We start from the raw sequence: 18,265 nt of genomic DNA, 5'->3' as shown, positions 1-18,265 counted from the left end.
ACTCACCGCGGACTTTCAATAATCCCATCAGATTATCTGAAAGAAGAGCTTATGGAGACATCATGATCCCTATGACTCACAATCCAAAGATTGTGAGAAATGACCCTATGGAAAGTTCACAAAATGTACATAGTTGAAAGAGAAATCGAACGCATTTTCGTCCACTTGTCCTTTTCACCATACATGACTTGGACAAATGCCACGTCCCAACATTTTAACGGAAACGCTGCAACCATGGGAACGACAATCAAAATACTAATAAAAAGGTCATATTGGCTCTCTCCCTTCCCCCCCCCCCTCTCTCTCGCTCTCTCTCTTTCAATGGTGCCCTTTTGTCTCGCTCTTAATTCCTCTCTCTCTCTCCCTTTGATACTCACACACATACACACACACACACACACACACACACAAATAAACATTTCTCTCTGTGTGATTAGCAATGTTAATGTGAACTGTTGCTGAATATTGTATAATTATTATATAGAATAAACAGATTACACATTCAAAATACCGTACGGCTACCATATTTCTTACAAGGAGACCCGATTTTGTCTAGTAACGGGTGCTTTCACTTTCTAATTCATACTGTCTAATTCTGCTACTTCTCCTGTGGATAGGCTACGACAGTTCCAAAGCTATAATTATGTAAATACTTTAGTTGGAAATATTTATCTGATTTTTGTGTCAAGGATCTTTTTTTCTTTTCTTTTTTTCCAATGCATGTTTTAATCATAATACATTACAGAAATACACAATAAATACAAGAGTCAAATTTCATATCATAAACATTGATATCAATGTTACACAAGACATAATACCGTCCTGGTTGTCAAAGATGCAGAGTTTTATTTTCTTTCAGTTTTTTAAGCGTTCTGACTGTGGCAGACATATCTTTTAAAGACACAAAACACTGGAAACTCATGAAATACAGCTTTGCCGTATTGAGCTAGAGCGAAGAAAAACTACATACAAATGTATATCGCATAAGCGATGAGGAAGTGTACATTTTTGAATTGATCGTTTTCTAACTTATAGAATCAATCAAAATTAAAATCAATATCACACATTCCTTTCGAAAATTTGGTATAACTTCAACCATATTTTTTTTCTGTGTGTTCATATTTTACAAACGAATAATTGTAGATTAATATCAAATATGTACAAAAATACTGCAATCAATTTCCATTTGAATAAAGTGTATACATGTGATGGATCATATTATATAAAAACTTAAAGCTCCGCTCAACTAATAGATTTTAATCCTTTCACGGAAAGAAAGCAATAAAGAAAACATTGATTTTACTTCATTTCTTTATGGCTAGCAAATTCAAATTTAAATCAAATCAGATCAAATCAAATCAAATATATTTCTTTCCAGTTTGTCTCTATAGGACTTTTCATAATCATCTCCCATGTATCAACGTTTATCTTCCTGTGATATTGGTTACAACATATTGGTTTAAAATAATTTTGATTTTCATATCATTCTCATCTTTCAAAACAGTATTCAGTCATGATTTGTCTTCTGAATGCATCAACCCGATCTGTGTAACATGATATAATGCATTTCTCCATGTTTTTCAGAAGATCAATCGTGCATCGTAGATAAGCTTAGAAACAAAAATAAATTATGATATACTATATTTCCAATACAGAGATAAATGTCTAACCGTAAGGAATTGAATTTGATATCTCAGTCATTTTTCATATCACTTATAAAAGTTTGCCCATTTTTCCAATTATAGTCCTAAAATATTTTCACCTCTGAGTTATACCATTATAACATGTTATAAAGTTATTATAACACGTTCATCAAGAGTATCACCACTTGCATTTGATATGAAACTTAACGTTTTATTCAATTCTTAACAAGAAATTGCTCTGACATATTTTTTCATCAACAAGGATGGGTACGTCGTCAGCAATTTTTAACATTTTCGTTTCTACCATCCAATACGTAATATTTTCCATCACCTTTATCTAAAGTTCACTCCTAAGCTAAAGGGAAGGTACAGTATTCGTGGAGATGAAAATTGGGCTTTTAAATTTTTGCGAGGTACCAAGAAAACACTCATGATATAGTGCAGAGCATACCATTTTAAGAGGAATTCAAAGTTTGATGAAAATCGGGTTTGGAATGAATGAAACATCCAAAAACAAAGTAAAACAAAGCGATCGTAATAAAGTGTGGGTCCCACACTTCATTAGAATTGCTCTTTTTTGGATATCTCAGTCATTTCAAAACCAAATTTCATCAAATAAACATTGAATTCCTCATAGAATCACATGCTCTTTCATATTTCATAAGAGGTTTCTCATCATCCCAACAAAAAATGTGAGAAACCTGAAATTAGGTCTCAACCAAAACTATACGATCCCTTTAACGCTTAATGAACATCAACTGCTAGGATAAAATAGAGGCCTTAAAAATTGTAAACTTGATGTATTTCTCTTGGTATTTATTTACTTTTTTTCTGTTCAGCTTCCATTTACATTAACACATCTTTAGGTATTTATAGACAACGTTGAAACTTTGTTGCAGAAAATCACTTTTGAATCCAAAATCAATATGTAATCATTCGGAAAAAAAACCCAACACATTCCCAACTTAAACAATCCAAATCTTTTCTAAAACCTATCAACAACTCTTTCTGAGTATTTTTTTTTCATTTTTCAGCTAAAGATCTTTTGAGAAAGCTGATAATCATAATTCAGAACGAAGACAGGTATCGTGTTTTCAAATAAATTCGTCATATCTATTTTTTACCTTGTTTTCTTGCATGTTTGATAACTCATTTTCTTCAAAGGATTCATTCAAATAGTGCACACGTAAAACCTTTATTTCCGTCCGGAGAAATTGTTAAAATGCAATATTCAGACCACTGCCAGGAGCTTTGCTTTTGGCAAATTAAATGATAGCTTGCCTCCGTTTTTCTTCAGTCTAGCTTTCAATAATTCTGCAAATTATTCTGTTAGTTTAGGATTATTGATATCTACAAAACATTGTTTCAAATTTGATCATGATTATTTTTCTCTGTTTACAAATTATGAATTAAAAGAGTGAGAAAACTTTTCTTATTTGCTATTTACGATTTATGACATTTTTCTCTGCAGTAGTTTCATGAAATTTTTTTGTTTCTTATGTTGTCCCCGACCACATTCCTGTGTCCAACCTGTCAATCTTTACCTTCCTAATGAAATACAAGTTCAGTTAAGAAGGTGTTTTTATGCGAAATTGTTATTGAAAGGACTTTAAAAAATGGAAGTCTCATATAGTTGTCACTTTTCGAAATTTGAAAAAAAACGTAAGGTAATAAAAGCTCACCGACTTTTCCATCTTCATCACCTGAGTCCAATGTCTCTTTCTATCAACACTGGCCGTATTTCATCTTAACCCCGTTTTGATATTTAGTTATCTATCATATCACATGAGGGTATTGGTTTGTTTGTTTGTGTCTTTTAAAAAAAAAAATCAGTAACACAAACACACAGACACACACACGCACATGTACATAATATGTCGATTGTAGTTCGATGATATTTGCTACATGGAATATAAGGCCTTAATTTACTTTACATTTTCACTTGCTTTCATTTTATATTTTCCTCTTCTTGAATTACTTCCTATGAATTAATATCCAAATATTGTGATAGAATATATTTGTCTAAATTTTGTTGTGAAGTAAACCCTTTGAATATAATCATGTAGGCCTGACTAATGACTTCTAATTTGTGTATATTGGACTATACATCCCATTGCACAAATGTCCCTAAAGTTACAATCTAATTCAATCTTTTTAAAAGAATATCATCACTTCGATTTTATTTCCTTCTCCTCTTTCCAAGATACAGTTGCCATGTGAGACCGCATCAGACATTTCCTCGTCAGTTACCTCATCCATTCTTTCTTACTTCCGTAAAGGAAAATTCCGGTACCTATCGAAGGCCTATCACAGCGGATATCGAGGTGTCCGATATACTAGTATCGAAATTTCCAGCACGGTGTCATGTTAACATACGAGAGAGTATAACTGGCGGTCAATCATCGAGTTGATCAGTCAGCTGCGTGAAATCCTCCGGCAGAACGTCTGCGCGCAGTGGCCTGTTCACCGTTTTGATTGATTCTTCATGTGGTAAGATATGTGCTTGGTGTAGAAGGTATACAATGTACTTTCAAGTAAAATAATTGCATACACTGAATTTACTTCAAAATTATAGTAGGCGAAGTCTTGAGAGAGGGAGTAGAGATATTTTCCGTCCGTTGGTTCGTTTTTAATCGAAGAAAAAGACACGGTTAATTAGATCATTGCATTTGAACAAGCTTCTACTCCCTCATCTCAACCAAAGTCGTTTCTTCGATATGGTAATCTTAAAAAGATGTCTGCTTAATATTTCTCCTTGCAATGAAACCCTTCATCGGTTTCTGGGATATTATTTCTTCTTTGTGCTCAGCAGGCGATCTTTCCTTGGTTGAGGACTAAACTGCATCTTTGGATTTTCTCGACGCAATGAAAATGAAATTCATTTGTTGCGTCTTCCTGGTAACTCTGGTAGCAGCACCAAGCATTGCAGGTGAGATGCATTATACACATTCGGCTTTTTTTTATGATACATCCCACAGAAATCAGCCTCATTATTTCTTGTGTAGCCGTACATAGATCTCATGGCCATTGTCGTACTATGACTTCGTTGCCGTGCTAGTTTGTGCTTCACATTTTCAGTTGTTTATATTCGACTTTAAAGAAGAGGAGTTAAAAGAGTTGCCTAGTACTGGTCCATTGAGAGCAAACACCTCCCTCTATCCAACCATATAATCTACTATATATTTCAACACGATATATAGTAAATTGGATGTTAACATTTTGCAGGTGCGACGGTTTACCTCAGCCCGCCAAACATCACGTACGGGGAAGGTCAGACGGCTTACTTGAGGTGCAGCGTGACAGGGGTATCGAATCCTTCTTTCAAATGGTATCACTGGCAATATCCCCGATATCCACAATACCATGTATTCAGCGGCGGTAGCAAACGGTACACCTCTGCCCATTATTACTGGGATAGATACAACGTAAGAGAGAGCAGCTCCGATGGATATTCCGTTCTCATCATCACGGATCTCCAGATTTTCAACTCTGGTATCTACACCTGCCTCGTTGGAAATCAACATGCAGACATCACACTGAAAGTTGAACGTAAGGCTGATGTTAGGATGTAATACTCCGCTTTTTATGATTATCATTATCATTTTATTCTTTATAGTCCTTGCCAATTACTTAGCAAGGACCATAACGTGTTCGTATGGACACTTCACTATTTCTCGAATTTGATTTATGTGATACACTATAATCTGTTTGATGCTAAATGTTTCAGATTATAATTGCAAAAAAAAGCAACCAAAAATAAATCAATGCTATCATTTCATTGTTCATACTCCTTTTCCCCAGGGAAATCGAACATGACGCTCACCGCGCCAAGCAGAGTCTCAGCTAATCAGCCAATCACAGCACGCTGCTCCACCATGGCTGCGATTCCAGTCGAAACATTATCCTGGTATCTCGACGGCGCGCGAGTCAGTGAAGACGTGACGTCACAAAGTTACATTACTCGCTTTAAGAAAGATTATATAAGCTGTCCGCGTACTCCCGATAATCTGTTCTGATTTTCGGGAAAACGAGACCTTGAAGACTTCCAGATACCAACAATGCATTGTCAAAAGTTCAGCAAAGCACTACCGTTGCGAAGCACAAGGCATCTACGGAATTGAATGAAATGTCGGGATAAATTTCGTCACCTTGCTCCCTCCAACTCTCTTCAGCACACTTCTTGGATCGATGCCATGTCCCTTCTTTCTAAGGAACCGATGACACCCCGAAAACACTAATAAACAAAACAGTGAAATTCAGGCTCACTTTACATGTTTCATTTTAGATTCTGTCTGTCTGTCTTGACGGGTAAAACACAACAGCAGCACCAACAACAAAATAATGTCTTTGCAAGTTTAATTCATTTAAATCTATATATTTCACATTTATTTAGGCGTTTAAAGAAGACCTTCGATTCTTATCATTCCTTTAAAATCTGTTATTCATTCATTTTTTCTTCATTTAAAATTCTAATACACAACAAAATGAGTTACAATTATTTCAATCGCTAAGTAGTTGATACTTGGATTGAAAGAAGATATCTTTTTACACAAGAAATTATTTTGGTTAAAACTCAATAAATTTTCCTACCTATATTCATTTCGAAATCATCAACGTTCTGAAAACCGTGCTGGTTAATTTCATTTTTACGATTACATGTAGGCTTACATAGATAGCATTGTATTTGACGATTTTAAGTTGGGCAACATAGATCGCTTTCATGATTCTGCTTTCCTTTTTCTTTTCTTTTTTAAGAATATCCATGACTTTGCCTGAAAAATAACTATATTTTACATTCAGACAAATTTCCTTAAGCACATTTATTACTTTTATGAGAATAAGGAAAAAAATTACACCACACGTACACATTCACTCTTTTTTTTCAATAATCTTTGTTTGATTTTTTATAATTTCACAGGAAAAAAAATCATCTTGAATGTCAGAACTATGAACACAATAATACAATCAGCAATGTTTGAACAATCAAAAAAGACACTATACACACACAAACACACACACACATGCACACAAACACACATACACATTCCCTTTAGGTCAGTCTGTATACAACAGACGGAAGTCCCTTGGAAACAAAAGTCCTAGTTGTGTATTGATTAAAGGCAAACATTTATCCGTCGGGTTCTAACACTCAAACCTTGTATAGCATTAATTGTTCAATACTGCTCTAAATCTGTCTGATTTCGTTCTAGCATTTTTCACTCAAAACTATCTTAATACAATCATTCCCTGAATAATTTTGACCCCATTTGCATGAAAAATAGATTGTCAGATTTAATCACTAATAAAAGTACAAAGTATTTTTCATTCAATATGTCTATTCCTCTCCAAGGTGAAATGAAAAAAAAATGGAAAGAAAATATTTTCAGTTCAAGATTAAAAAATTACCTGATTTGAACAATTCCGTGCAATCCAAAACTTTTAACCGCTTCTTCACTTTTTCTGCGACTCGGTTTTCACGCCTCGTAAAGCACACACAGACACTGCACTAGAAGCCTGTGTCAAACGCCCAGTGTTTCGTTTACCGGAAGTGAACTTTGCCCTACTTAGGTACCTACATTTTTTGTTGACCATTTAATACACTTTTTAGGGCGTTAACCCAAAATGTGTTTGTGCAGTTGGAAAGTTAAAAGGCTGTTCTTCAAACATAGCGTGTCTTTTGAGCGACTAGAAATGTCAGTAATTCGCGTTTATCGAATAAATAAGCCATAAAAGCTAAATTCATGAAAGTTCCAATTGGAAGAAATTTGTACAATGTTCATCGGTCGCTCTACCATGCTAGAATCACTGGAAGAAATTTTTTCAACATTTCAACAGATTTGGACTAAAGCCATGAAGTCATATTCTACCTGTATAAGAGGACACAATCTTTATCTTATGATTTCATACTCGATTTTTACTGAAATCAATCCAAATATATGTCAAAGCAAGCACTGTATTCTGCCAAGAAGCGTAGCATTTTCCCATGCACACAAATGTCGGCATCAAAAAATATCCGAAAATATAGTCGTCAACTTGGTTTGGGAGAACAGATAAAAGGCGCACCAAATGTTACAACAAATTTAACTTCCATAATAATTTCAAGAAATCAATAGCTCACACACAATGAGACATAGGCTGCGATTTCAGCTATTTTAGCAAAATTAACGTTAAATTTTATGACGAACTGAGCGAAGACTTTGCGCATTGATATTTTCCATAGCAACTTACAATGGCAGCACAATGAATGAGCGGTAAAGTCATATGACATTAGCAGTGTTGTAGCGGAAGAATATCGGCAGTCCTTTCTCTTACCTACTGGAACAGGACATCGCAGCAGGAAGTGACCTTTGCCACATATCCTCGACATGGTCCTAAATTTCACCAAAAAAACTTTGATTCCCTTCGGCAGTGACCGCGTCTGCTATGTAATGAGTGGGGTAATGTGTCTGATGTTCAGAATATCCCGACTAAACATTACTTCGACGGCTTGTCGCAGCGCGTTTCGACTTCGACGTAAGCTGCCCGTCAGCTACCCACTGATCCTTGCTGGAAGCAGATGAATCCAGTGCCTGAGCGGACACCCTAAGGATATAGGTGTACTGACTTAGAAATTATTCTCCTTGTGTTATCTTTCTCATTCTAATGAAACGTCTCTTCAGGCACTCTACTTTCGTATTCTTGTTGACTTTAGAAAAATTTCACTGATGTTCCTAGAATCATCGCTCTTAATATCCCAGGAAAACGGTATGGATTTCTTCCCCAAGGTGATTTGAAACGTAGTAATCAGAGTCATGGAAGTACTTCTTCTACTGCTATACCAGGTCGTCTCCATGTTTGTTATGAAGTTCAAATCACATCTAGCTAGCTTACTCCAGGGTACTCGTGAAATATCAGCTCATTTTAGCACGACACAAAGAATTTTGAGACGGATGTGACATTAGCTACAACTGCAACCACAGACCTTGCAAGTCATGCTTAGTCTTCGATTACTGCATAAATAGCGAGAGCTCAAAATTTTTCTGCCACAGAGATAAAGAAAAAGTATATAATTCCTTTCATCTGTCTTACCTGACATGAAACGGCGCCTGATCACAGTAGAAAAAGAAGTTTTAACCTCATGCCAGGGTGTAAAAGCATGTGAAGACGGAAGCACGATCAACCGAACTCTATAGCGGAAGGCCTAGACAACTTAGACATCTCGGAATATTTTCTCCTCCTTCACAGAGAGGGAATATTCCTGCTGAATAGTTAGTTCAAAGTTTGAACAACCGTATTAGGTGATTTTTACTATCTGCCTCTCCTTTTTATGCACATTTTTTGCGTTTGCACTGTCGAATAATGGACATGTATTTCTTCCCAGAGTTATAGGTGTACAATACAAGGGCCGTGTCGCATTTGACACTTGCAAAAATACATTCTAAAATTTCCTTCTTACATTATCTCTAGACATGAAAACTTAGATTCTCTAAAGTAAATTGCTATGTAAGTGTTGAGATTATTAAGTCGAAATAGCTTGCGAAATAAATGCAAAATTCTACGCATGCACATATCCTGCATTTAACTTTTTAAGAGGCACAAATGGCGCAAAATTTGTTTTCCATAAATAGGAATAAAATCCTGCTTGAAAAGAAGGAAAGACAAACAATAAGGTTCTAGTTTCCCCGAATTTTTTGAAAAGGTGATTATCACTCTTTATCTCGTATGCCAGTGAAAGACTTTGCACTTAATCATTTTCTTGATGGCAAAATGTAATACAAAATGTTAGATACCGAAGGGAAGCTTTCTTTGCATCACACAAGGAGCAGAAATCTGCATTCGAAATCGACCACCCTACATTATTACTTCCCTCAGTGGCTCGCCCTTACCGGATGCGTTGACGCAGGCAGTTACTATGGTTACTGCAATCATAACACTGACAGCACGCTAACCTTTACCCCGACGCCAGCAGACAACGGAAAGATCCTCCAGTGCCGGGTTTCCGGACATGAATTTGCGGAGTTCAACCAGTACCGCGAGTACAGGCTTGATGTACGCTGTGAGTAAAATTTGCATTTCCTTGTATACTGCTTTCTAAACTTTTCATATGATTTGTGCTATATCGCAGAATTCCTTCATGATATCTGGTCAAAATTGGTCCAAATATAAAACAGGCATTTTCAACACAAACTTTGAGTGTAATATAGTGTGGAGACTGACTAGAAGAAGGTGTTGTCTGATAATATGATAAAATATTATTACAAAGCTTGCGACATGATATTGCACTTCACCTGTGAAGTTGGAACCGATTCGTTGATTTATTCATTTATTAATTTATTCATTTTGCCAGTGAGACGTAAAATAAAAGAGAAGCCTGCAAATTCTAAAGAAACTTGCTCAGTCTCAGGATTTGGATAGTGAGACGTATGACTATGGAAGGCTAAAAAAAAACCGATCAATGACAACATCTTTATAACGAAAGTACTAGAAAGAAAACAGAATAAATAGCGTGAAAAACGCATTTCTCGCCATGAGCTTCATGTCATCGAATCATTAAAAAGAAAAATGTGATCGTGATTGAATATCATTGGTCATGTGGCATAGAAATCCTGAAGTTGGAAATTCAAAGGAAAAATAAATAATATATTTTGCTTGACCACTTAAATGTATCTTAGGGTATATTAAAATCTTTTTAGGCCAATAGACATAGTTGGCGGGTGCCTGTGTTACTTCAGTGATTTACATAAATATCATAGTAGAATGTAATAGCGTTTTTGTAATCTTTACTTGTACAATTGTGGGGTTTTTTTGGGTTTTTTTAATGAAAATGTATGCAAGTTAATGCTAAGTTATAAGATGACTTGAATAGAGAAGACCCTTTCGTATGTTATAAAAGTGTATAAAGTGCACTCCCGTTATAACAAACACTGTCATAACAAAATTCCGGTTACAACGAAATTAAAATTCAGACCGGAGCATTAACGGCTCCACATTTTTTATTGTTTATTTGTTCGGTTATAACGAATTTCGAAAAACTGCCCATTCAGAGAACTTTTTTTATAACGGGAATCAACTGCATCCATTCTTACTAGTTTATTCTCACTATGTTCAGCACTGGAAATATGTGATTTGAAAGTTGTAAGTGAATGAACAGTTAATATATAATCATATCGTGTCATAATGAATCATTTAGAAGAACAATTTTGTTAATATTTATAGGTCACGTAATCTTTACAAAAATAATAAGTTAAGGGAAGATGTCATTCTAGTATTTCATAGAAAAAGTACGAAACACCAGAATATAAAACACTTTTTAGTTTATATTTTTCGTAGAATATGTTGCTAAAATATAATATATGAAATGAAATTTGATAGGCTTTTAACCTGGTGGGTCAAATAAAAAAAAACACTATGCATGATAGAATACCTTCGTTTTCCTCTTCAATAGCACAAAAGTACAAAATGCAAAAATTGACAAGTTGTAATTCATGCGTGCTCTTCGTAAGTCCTTTTCCATGTAAGAATAAAAACAAGAGACAAATCTAACACAGTAAAAAACGAATTAATTTGCAAAAATAAAGCTTAGACCTTTATCACATGTTTGAATAAAAAAAAAGATAAAAGTTAAAATAATGGAGGAAAATAAAGATTCTTCTGTCATATTTACCGATTCAAATGAAATGAGAGAAGAAGCAATATAAACGAAAATGGTAGGAATTTGAGTTGATTTCAAAAAATATTTGATTCTCGAATTTGTCTCACGAATTCTTAACTTACTAAATTAAAAGAATGAAATAAAGATATTCTGTTCTTTTTATCATCTTTGTGCCCTTAATATGCCATTTGAAGTTTGAGTGGACAAAAAACTTTTCCCCTTTAGTATCGAACTTCTATTTTATAAAGAGATAAAGAGCACGATCACTTTTTTTTTTGTTTCATTAATGTCTCTCATTGTGTGAAAGGGCTCGTATACTTTTGGTTGAGACCTAATTTTAGGTGTTTAACATTTTGGTGAGATAATGAGCATGTAATTCCAAGAGGAACTCAACGTTTATTCGATAAAAAATGTTATGAAATGGCTGGGAAACCCAAAACAGAGCAATCGCTTTGTTTTACTTTGTGTTTGGATGTCTCAGCCATTCCAAAACTGATTTCATCAAATAAACTTTGAATTCCTCTTAGAATGGCATGCTCTGTACCATTTCATAAGTGGTTTCTTGATATCTCGCAAAAAGTTAAAAGCCAAATCCTCAGCTCCACCAATACTGTACCATCCCTTTATAGTGGTCCTTTTTTAATCATTATTATCTTAAAGGGCATTTCCAAATGAAAGAAAACTTGTCAATTTTTGCCATTTTTATTTTTGTGCCTTGGTGTACAAAAACGAATGAGTTCACTCGTACGTAATTTTTTCCTGTATTATTATTGACCTACTAGTTTGGTAGCCAATGAGATTACCTGTGATATGATTGGTTTTTATCAAAATCTTCTATGAAATTATGGATTAAAAAAAGTGTTTACTTTCTTCTCTCTTCTTTTTTTTTTCTGAGTGTATATACCAAGCTTAAAGTTTGCTGAAACCTTGTTTTGCTGTCAATCAATCACAAAATTCATCATGCGAGTATCCCTTTTTGACTGTTTATGTTATAGTACAGTAAGTCTTGTTTCAACCAGAAAAATCCATTTAACCATGTTAATGATAAGACTCTTCATTTCTTTTCCATACATTGACTTTCACTGAATTTAAATCAACTTCTCAAATTCAAGCAGTTGGCTCAAGGCTTGCCGTACTGAGCTATAAAGTCTTACGGTCTTTCTTCAGTTGAGTGTGTGTATTCGAAAGGCTTGTTTCACTGCAGAATAGCCGCAGTTTTGAAGTCTTGATGGCGAGGCTCGAATATTCCCATTAAACTGTTAGTGGAGGTATTGCATCTGCTTTGCAGGGTTTTGCGGGGGAAATTCAATCAAAAATGCAAAGAGACTGGCTCCTTAACATGTCATGCTCTTTCTTTTCTACGTGCCAGGAGTTATAATTGTATATTTATATATATTACATTAACGATCCTGTTTACCTTAGGGAACAGTGATTAAAAAAAAAATCAAGATAAGACATTTAATGCATAATAATGTGTGGGTTTGTTGTACCAAGAAAAAATTCCATCAAATGCAATTTTCGCGGAAAAAACCCTAAAATATAAGGAGATATCTGTACTTTTCCCAATAAACAGTAAGTATAGACGGTTTAGTCTGGAAACATTTTCTATTATGAATATGGTTCACATTTTATATATTTTGCAATACGCAACATCGATTCAAAATTTTACAGTGGTTGTTCTTATCTCAGCTCACATTTTGGACCTACTTTGAAGCACTAACGCTGGGTTTTTGTTTCATCTGCAAATAGTAAATTATCCCTGTAATGATTTGCGCTATTACGTTTTGGCTAAATGAAACAATGACTGATTAGAAATTGAATTTTACACTTTGCATCGACACGTATTCAGACACTATTACTATGATTTACCCCACCCCATCCTCAATCCTAGATCCTCCATCTACGTCCGGAGTTATATCGGTCAGGATTCATGACGAATGGAGTGACGGTCAACCCGGAACTGTTACCATCACGTGTCACGTGAGCCCTGAGGATGAGCCCAACCCTTACCTCAATGCCTACGCCATCAATGCCGACAGCGTTCCGCTGCATATGGTGAATTCTACGTCGGCCATCCTCCCATCATACCCCAACAGGTGCATTAATGTCACATGTAATGGTACCAGCGAGCTCGGCTGGACCGCCACTGAGGAAAGGTTGTGTCCTAAAGGTGAGGATATGCACTCAGTTTGTCATGCCAGCTGGATATCAATAATGATAAATAAGAAAAATACCTTCGATAATGATACAATATCAGCTGGGTATACAAGCTTCCGTATTTTTTACTCACTTTCCAATCAGCAGCCACAAGTAACCCTGCTCAAATCTAATATACCAGTGTCCATGCATTTTAAGTTTTGTTTATGCTGAGACACGCTTTTGTCTATTATACACAACGTAAGGTTACTCTGGGGAGCATGGAATGACGATTTGAGATTTAGCAAATGCCCAAGTAAGGTTGCAGTACGTCATCGTTTTATTTTGTTCTGTTTTGCTCTGTTTTGTTTTGCTTTGATGCGCCTGTTCTATTTGTATATCGATTTAGAACATGATCTTTAAGGAAAACTACTCTGGAAATGTTCTGAATATTAGAGACATTTCCGTCAGAAGGGGACTATAGATAATGTTTGCAATGTTTGATAACAAACTCTCTCGTTAAAGAGATAATGCGCGTTTTATTACCGACAGATACACGGGCACGCAGGATTAAATTTTTTCTTTGTTTAACTTTTTTTTTCCTCTCTCTCTCTCTCTTTGCATCTAATCAAATTATGATTGTTAACAACTAATAACTATTGGTCACGGTTCAGGTTACATTGTTTGAATAAGACTAAACGTCCAGCTTTGATCCACACCGTCCTGAGCTTGATCAAACATGGCTGTAGTCCATTCTGCTTTTTATGACATTTTACAGCTCCCCCTCGCAACGACACCCTGCGGCTAGAGACGCAAGACCAGATTGAAGATGGATACATTATCGGCGTTTCTGTTATGTGTCGCTCGACGGAAGAGGCAAATCCTCCAATACACACGTACTTGATCCAGGCTGGCGGTACCAGTGTGCCCCTCGATGAGTCCGACTCTGTCACCATACAGTCGAACCCAGGCAGGTGCATGATCGTCAGGTGCATCGCAGACAATGGAATTGGACGAGTGGAAGCTGTGAGGGAACACTGTCCCCCGCCAGGTATATGGGTACCCATTTGTTGTGTTGAAGTGTGCTGTCGTATTTGTTTGCGTGTGTGCGTTCGTGCGTGTGCATGTGTGTGTAAAGTTTTGTATTTAACTGTGTTTTGTCGTTGGCGTTGTTGTTGTTGTTGTTGTTGTTGTTGTTGTTGTGTGTGTGTGTGTGTGTGTGTGTTTTTTGTTTTTTTTTTTTGAAAATAGCACGGAATAGGGATCTCGTGTTTGACCCGCCCCACAGTGGGCCAGAGAGATACCAAAGTGCGCCAAAAGTCACTTTGGGCACTTGGGATTTTTTAATTTTTAACATGCGCTCTTGAGAGGTAATGCTTTGAAGAATATATCATTGAAATATTTGAATCAGGTATGTACTTTAAAGGGGTATATTTCCTACCTGAAGTAGCAAAATACAATATTTTAAGAGTTTCAAAGCAAATTGTAACCTCTTTAATAAATAAATAATTTCAACATGTAGTTTTTGAGATATCAACCTGTAATTTCTCCCACATATTTCTTAGAGGTCATTTTACGTTATGAATGCCATAAAAATGCAAAGAAACTTAATGTTCATGAACATTTTACGCTAAATATCCTGGAAAAGAGGCTAATTATTTGTCTTTCTAATATATCCTAATGAAAAGTTTAGATTGCCACGGATTTTCAACTAAATTTTATTACCACCACATTCCCTGATGTCTTAGCTTTAAGCTGATACCAAATTTGGCTGCCACCTTTTGCCACTTTTTGTGTTAGAGCCGATTTTCCGCGACACATTACGCCTATTTTGGACCTTGCAGCCGCTTAGGAATGCTGTTATATCATACGGGGCCGCATGAGGGCGGCATTTTTTTTTATTCATTTATTTTTTTTTCTCGCACGTTAAAGACATAGAAACATGAATAACACTGAATAAGAGGCAAACAGAGTTATGAAATACATGTATAGGGCTAGTCCGGCACCTAAAAGACCCCTCCTCCGAAGATAAAAGAGTACATAATTGCACATAGCCAAGGCCATGTAGCCATATTGTCCATAATTGTCATAGCCACTACTGTAAACATAGCTATTCCCACTGCGATACATATTTTATGGACACCTAAATACATGTACTTCGATGCTACTCTTGACATATGCAGATAAACCGTTAAACACCAAAACACAGAGATTTTATTCTCATCGGCTGCTCGTTGGAAGCAAAGACTGTTGCTTTCCGGCCGCTCAGCAAAGTGTATAGTATCGCAGTTTGTGAATCCGATTGCAGGTCAATGTCAGACATTGCTCGCGTGATCCTCATTGGACGATCTTGCCTCATCGGATCATGCCTGACATGTCTGACATTGACCTGATAGGCGACCAATACAAGTCGGATTCATCAGACTGTGATCCCATACACTTTGTGGGTTGTCGGAAGCAAAAAAAAACTTTGCTTCCGACGTCTGATGAGAAAAAAAAAAATCACTGTGGAACGTGGATGAATTTATAATTTCATATGATTGTGATTTCGATGAATTTTTCATTAGAAAAAAAAATCTTATTAATCTAGCTTTTCAAAGTAAACTTTCATACACGGCAGACCCATTCTTAGCTGCTAAGTCATAACCTTTCATTTTCCTGATTACTGACTTCACAATTTGTTATCCTTCCATTTAAATTAGACAAAATGGTTTTTGCGCTTGTATGAATTGATATGGCATAGGCCTAAGGTTATATATGAAGTAGAGAGATAAGAACTATATCGGAGATTGATTTTATATCGCGCATTTATGTCCTGCTATAGAATAAAGTGAATAAATTCACCCAAACGTACAGCGTACGTCATAAACTTATACTCTAATTAGTTTACACGGACAACAGTATCATTTTGCAGTATGTGTGTAATATGGAACTTTCAGCATAAATTCGATTCTTTTAACGAAACCCGAATGTTTATACACTTTCTATGACATGTAAGCATCGTGTATTCAATGGTAGTAGATAAGCAGTGTCAGTGAAGGTGAAAAGATAAATTAATCTTTAAAGAAAAAAATAACAGCCTAAGATTTGCATTGCTTTATTCGTCATTTACAGACAGATTTTTGGTAGCCAATGAAAAAACAGCATCACAGTGACGTCATATGAGTTTGAAATTATGTTCAATCAATTCTACGCCCCTAATTACCCTATGACACCAAATTTGGGTAAAAAGAAACCACGGAATATAATTTTGGCGCACTTTGAGCTCATTCTGGCCCACTGTGCGCCCGAGCCACGTATATACGACGTGGAAAGCTAACTTTACCTAAACCCTTTGAAATTTGTTTGATACAGTGAATTATGTTCTTTTCTTATTTCAAATGATATGCAAACATTAACATTGACTACTGTTGCAAAAGTTAGACTTATTCCCTGAGAAGGACAAACAGATGAGCTGTGATGTCTATTCAAAGCGGATATAACATTCCAGTACTAGAGTTATCTGATATTAGAATGCTTTTCCTGAGACGAGCTTAATGAATGATTAGATTATGATGCATTGCCCCTCAAAGATACCGAAGTCATTTCGTTAGAAGTAGACCCGAATCTTTTGAATTTTATAAATGCTTCTGAGACAAAAAAAAATTCTTCTTCAATTAAACATCGTTACAGTTGCCATGACGACGCCAGCAGCAATACAGCAGACATCGCCGTGTGTCACCGAAAACCCGATACCAACTACAAGTAAGTGCTTTGGTTCTATCGACTCTCTATAGTCTCTTATAAACCTCTCTCACTTAAAAAAAAAAAAAAAAAAAACATCTCTTTGGGCTTAGTCGGTGACATTGCTCTTAAAACGTGGGGTAGATTCTGTTCCTAGGAAGATGTTTGCATGCAATTGATAATCTCACGTACAATCTTTGCCGATGGAAACTTACAGAATTGGAGTCTGAACATTTCTGGAGAGTAATCTTCAAATGGATACTGAGATGATTTTTACTGAGAGCAAACACTGTTGTTTCAGTTAATTGATCGTGCTGCCAAGGTGTTGGTCCTTAAAGGGATGGTACAGTTTCGGTTGAGATGGGATTTTAGGTTTCCAACTTTTTTATGGTGATTTATTCAGATAATGGGAAACCTCTAAAGAAATAGTGAAAGACTAATTTTTTAAAGAGAAATTCAAAGCTTACTTAATGAAAATTGTTTTCAAATGGCTGAGATATACAAAACAAAGCAATCCTGATAAGATTTGCACCCACCATTTATTTACGGTCGCTTTATCTTACTTTTTTTTTTGTATGTTAGCTATTTCAAAAACCTATTTTCATCGAATAAATGTCGAATTCCTCTTAGAATAGTATGCTCTTTAACATTTCATGAAATGGTCTCTAAGTATTCTCGCAAAAGGTTTAAAGCTGAATCTTCACCAAATATCATACCATCCCTTTATTGATTACCAGTGGGAGCAGTGATTTTTAAAAAAAAAGTTCGAGTAATGACATTTGATGCATATGTGTGGGGCAGTTGCATCACAAAATATGTCATCAAATCGAAATTTCGCGAAAAACCCCTAATATATGAGATATCACTACTTTTTCCAAATAAACCATAACTGTAGAAAGTTTAGTCTAAAAACAATGTCATTATAATTATTGTTTACATAATTAAATATGTTTAACAACACTCAACAATGATTATAAAAATCAATTGTTTTACATTGGTGAATTCTATCAATAACTCACATTTTAGGACTATTTTGAAGCACTAAAGCTGCGTTTTGGTTTCATCTGTAATTGGTAAATAATGCGAAACCTCGTCTCCATGGGTGAGTATTATAATGATCACATAAGTTTTA

General features: G+C 35.6%; 1 protein-coding gene across 1 annotated transcript; it reads left to right on the top strand.

Annotated features, from left to right (window-relative positions):
* Positions 1-8,782: 8,782 nt before the first annotated feature.
* LOC139716581 (uncharacterized) lies at positions 8,783-17,514 on the top strand. The gene is made up of 4 exons (XM_071628108.1): positions 8,783-9,678; positions 13,166-13,444; positions 14,189-14,461; positions 17,083-17,514. Exons 1-4 carry the CDS (start codon positions 9,402-9,404, stop codon positions 17,184-17,186), a joined length of 933 nt encoding a protein of 310 aa, XP_071484209.1. The 5' UTR covers positions 8,783-9,401; the 3' UTR covers positions 17,187-17,514.
* Positions 17,515-18,265: the final 751 nt, after the last annotated feature.

This window comes from Diadema antillarum, unplaced genomic scaffold (assembly GCF_040938485.1).
Source record: "Diadema antillarum isolate AM-2024a unplaced genomic scaffold, OU_Dant_1.0 scf00000067, whole genome shotgun sequence".
Taxonomy (NCBI): Eukaryota; Metazoa; Echinodermata; class Echinoidea; order Diadematoida; family Diadematidae; genus Diadema; species Diadema antillarum.
Note: the sequence above shows the minus strand (reverse complement) of the source record. Positions and strands in the feature narration are given on the sequence as shown.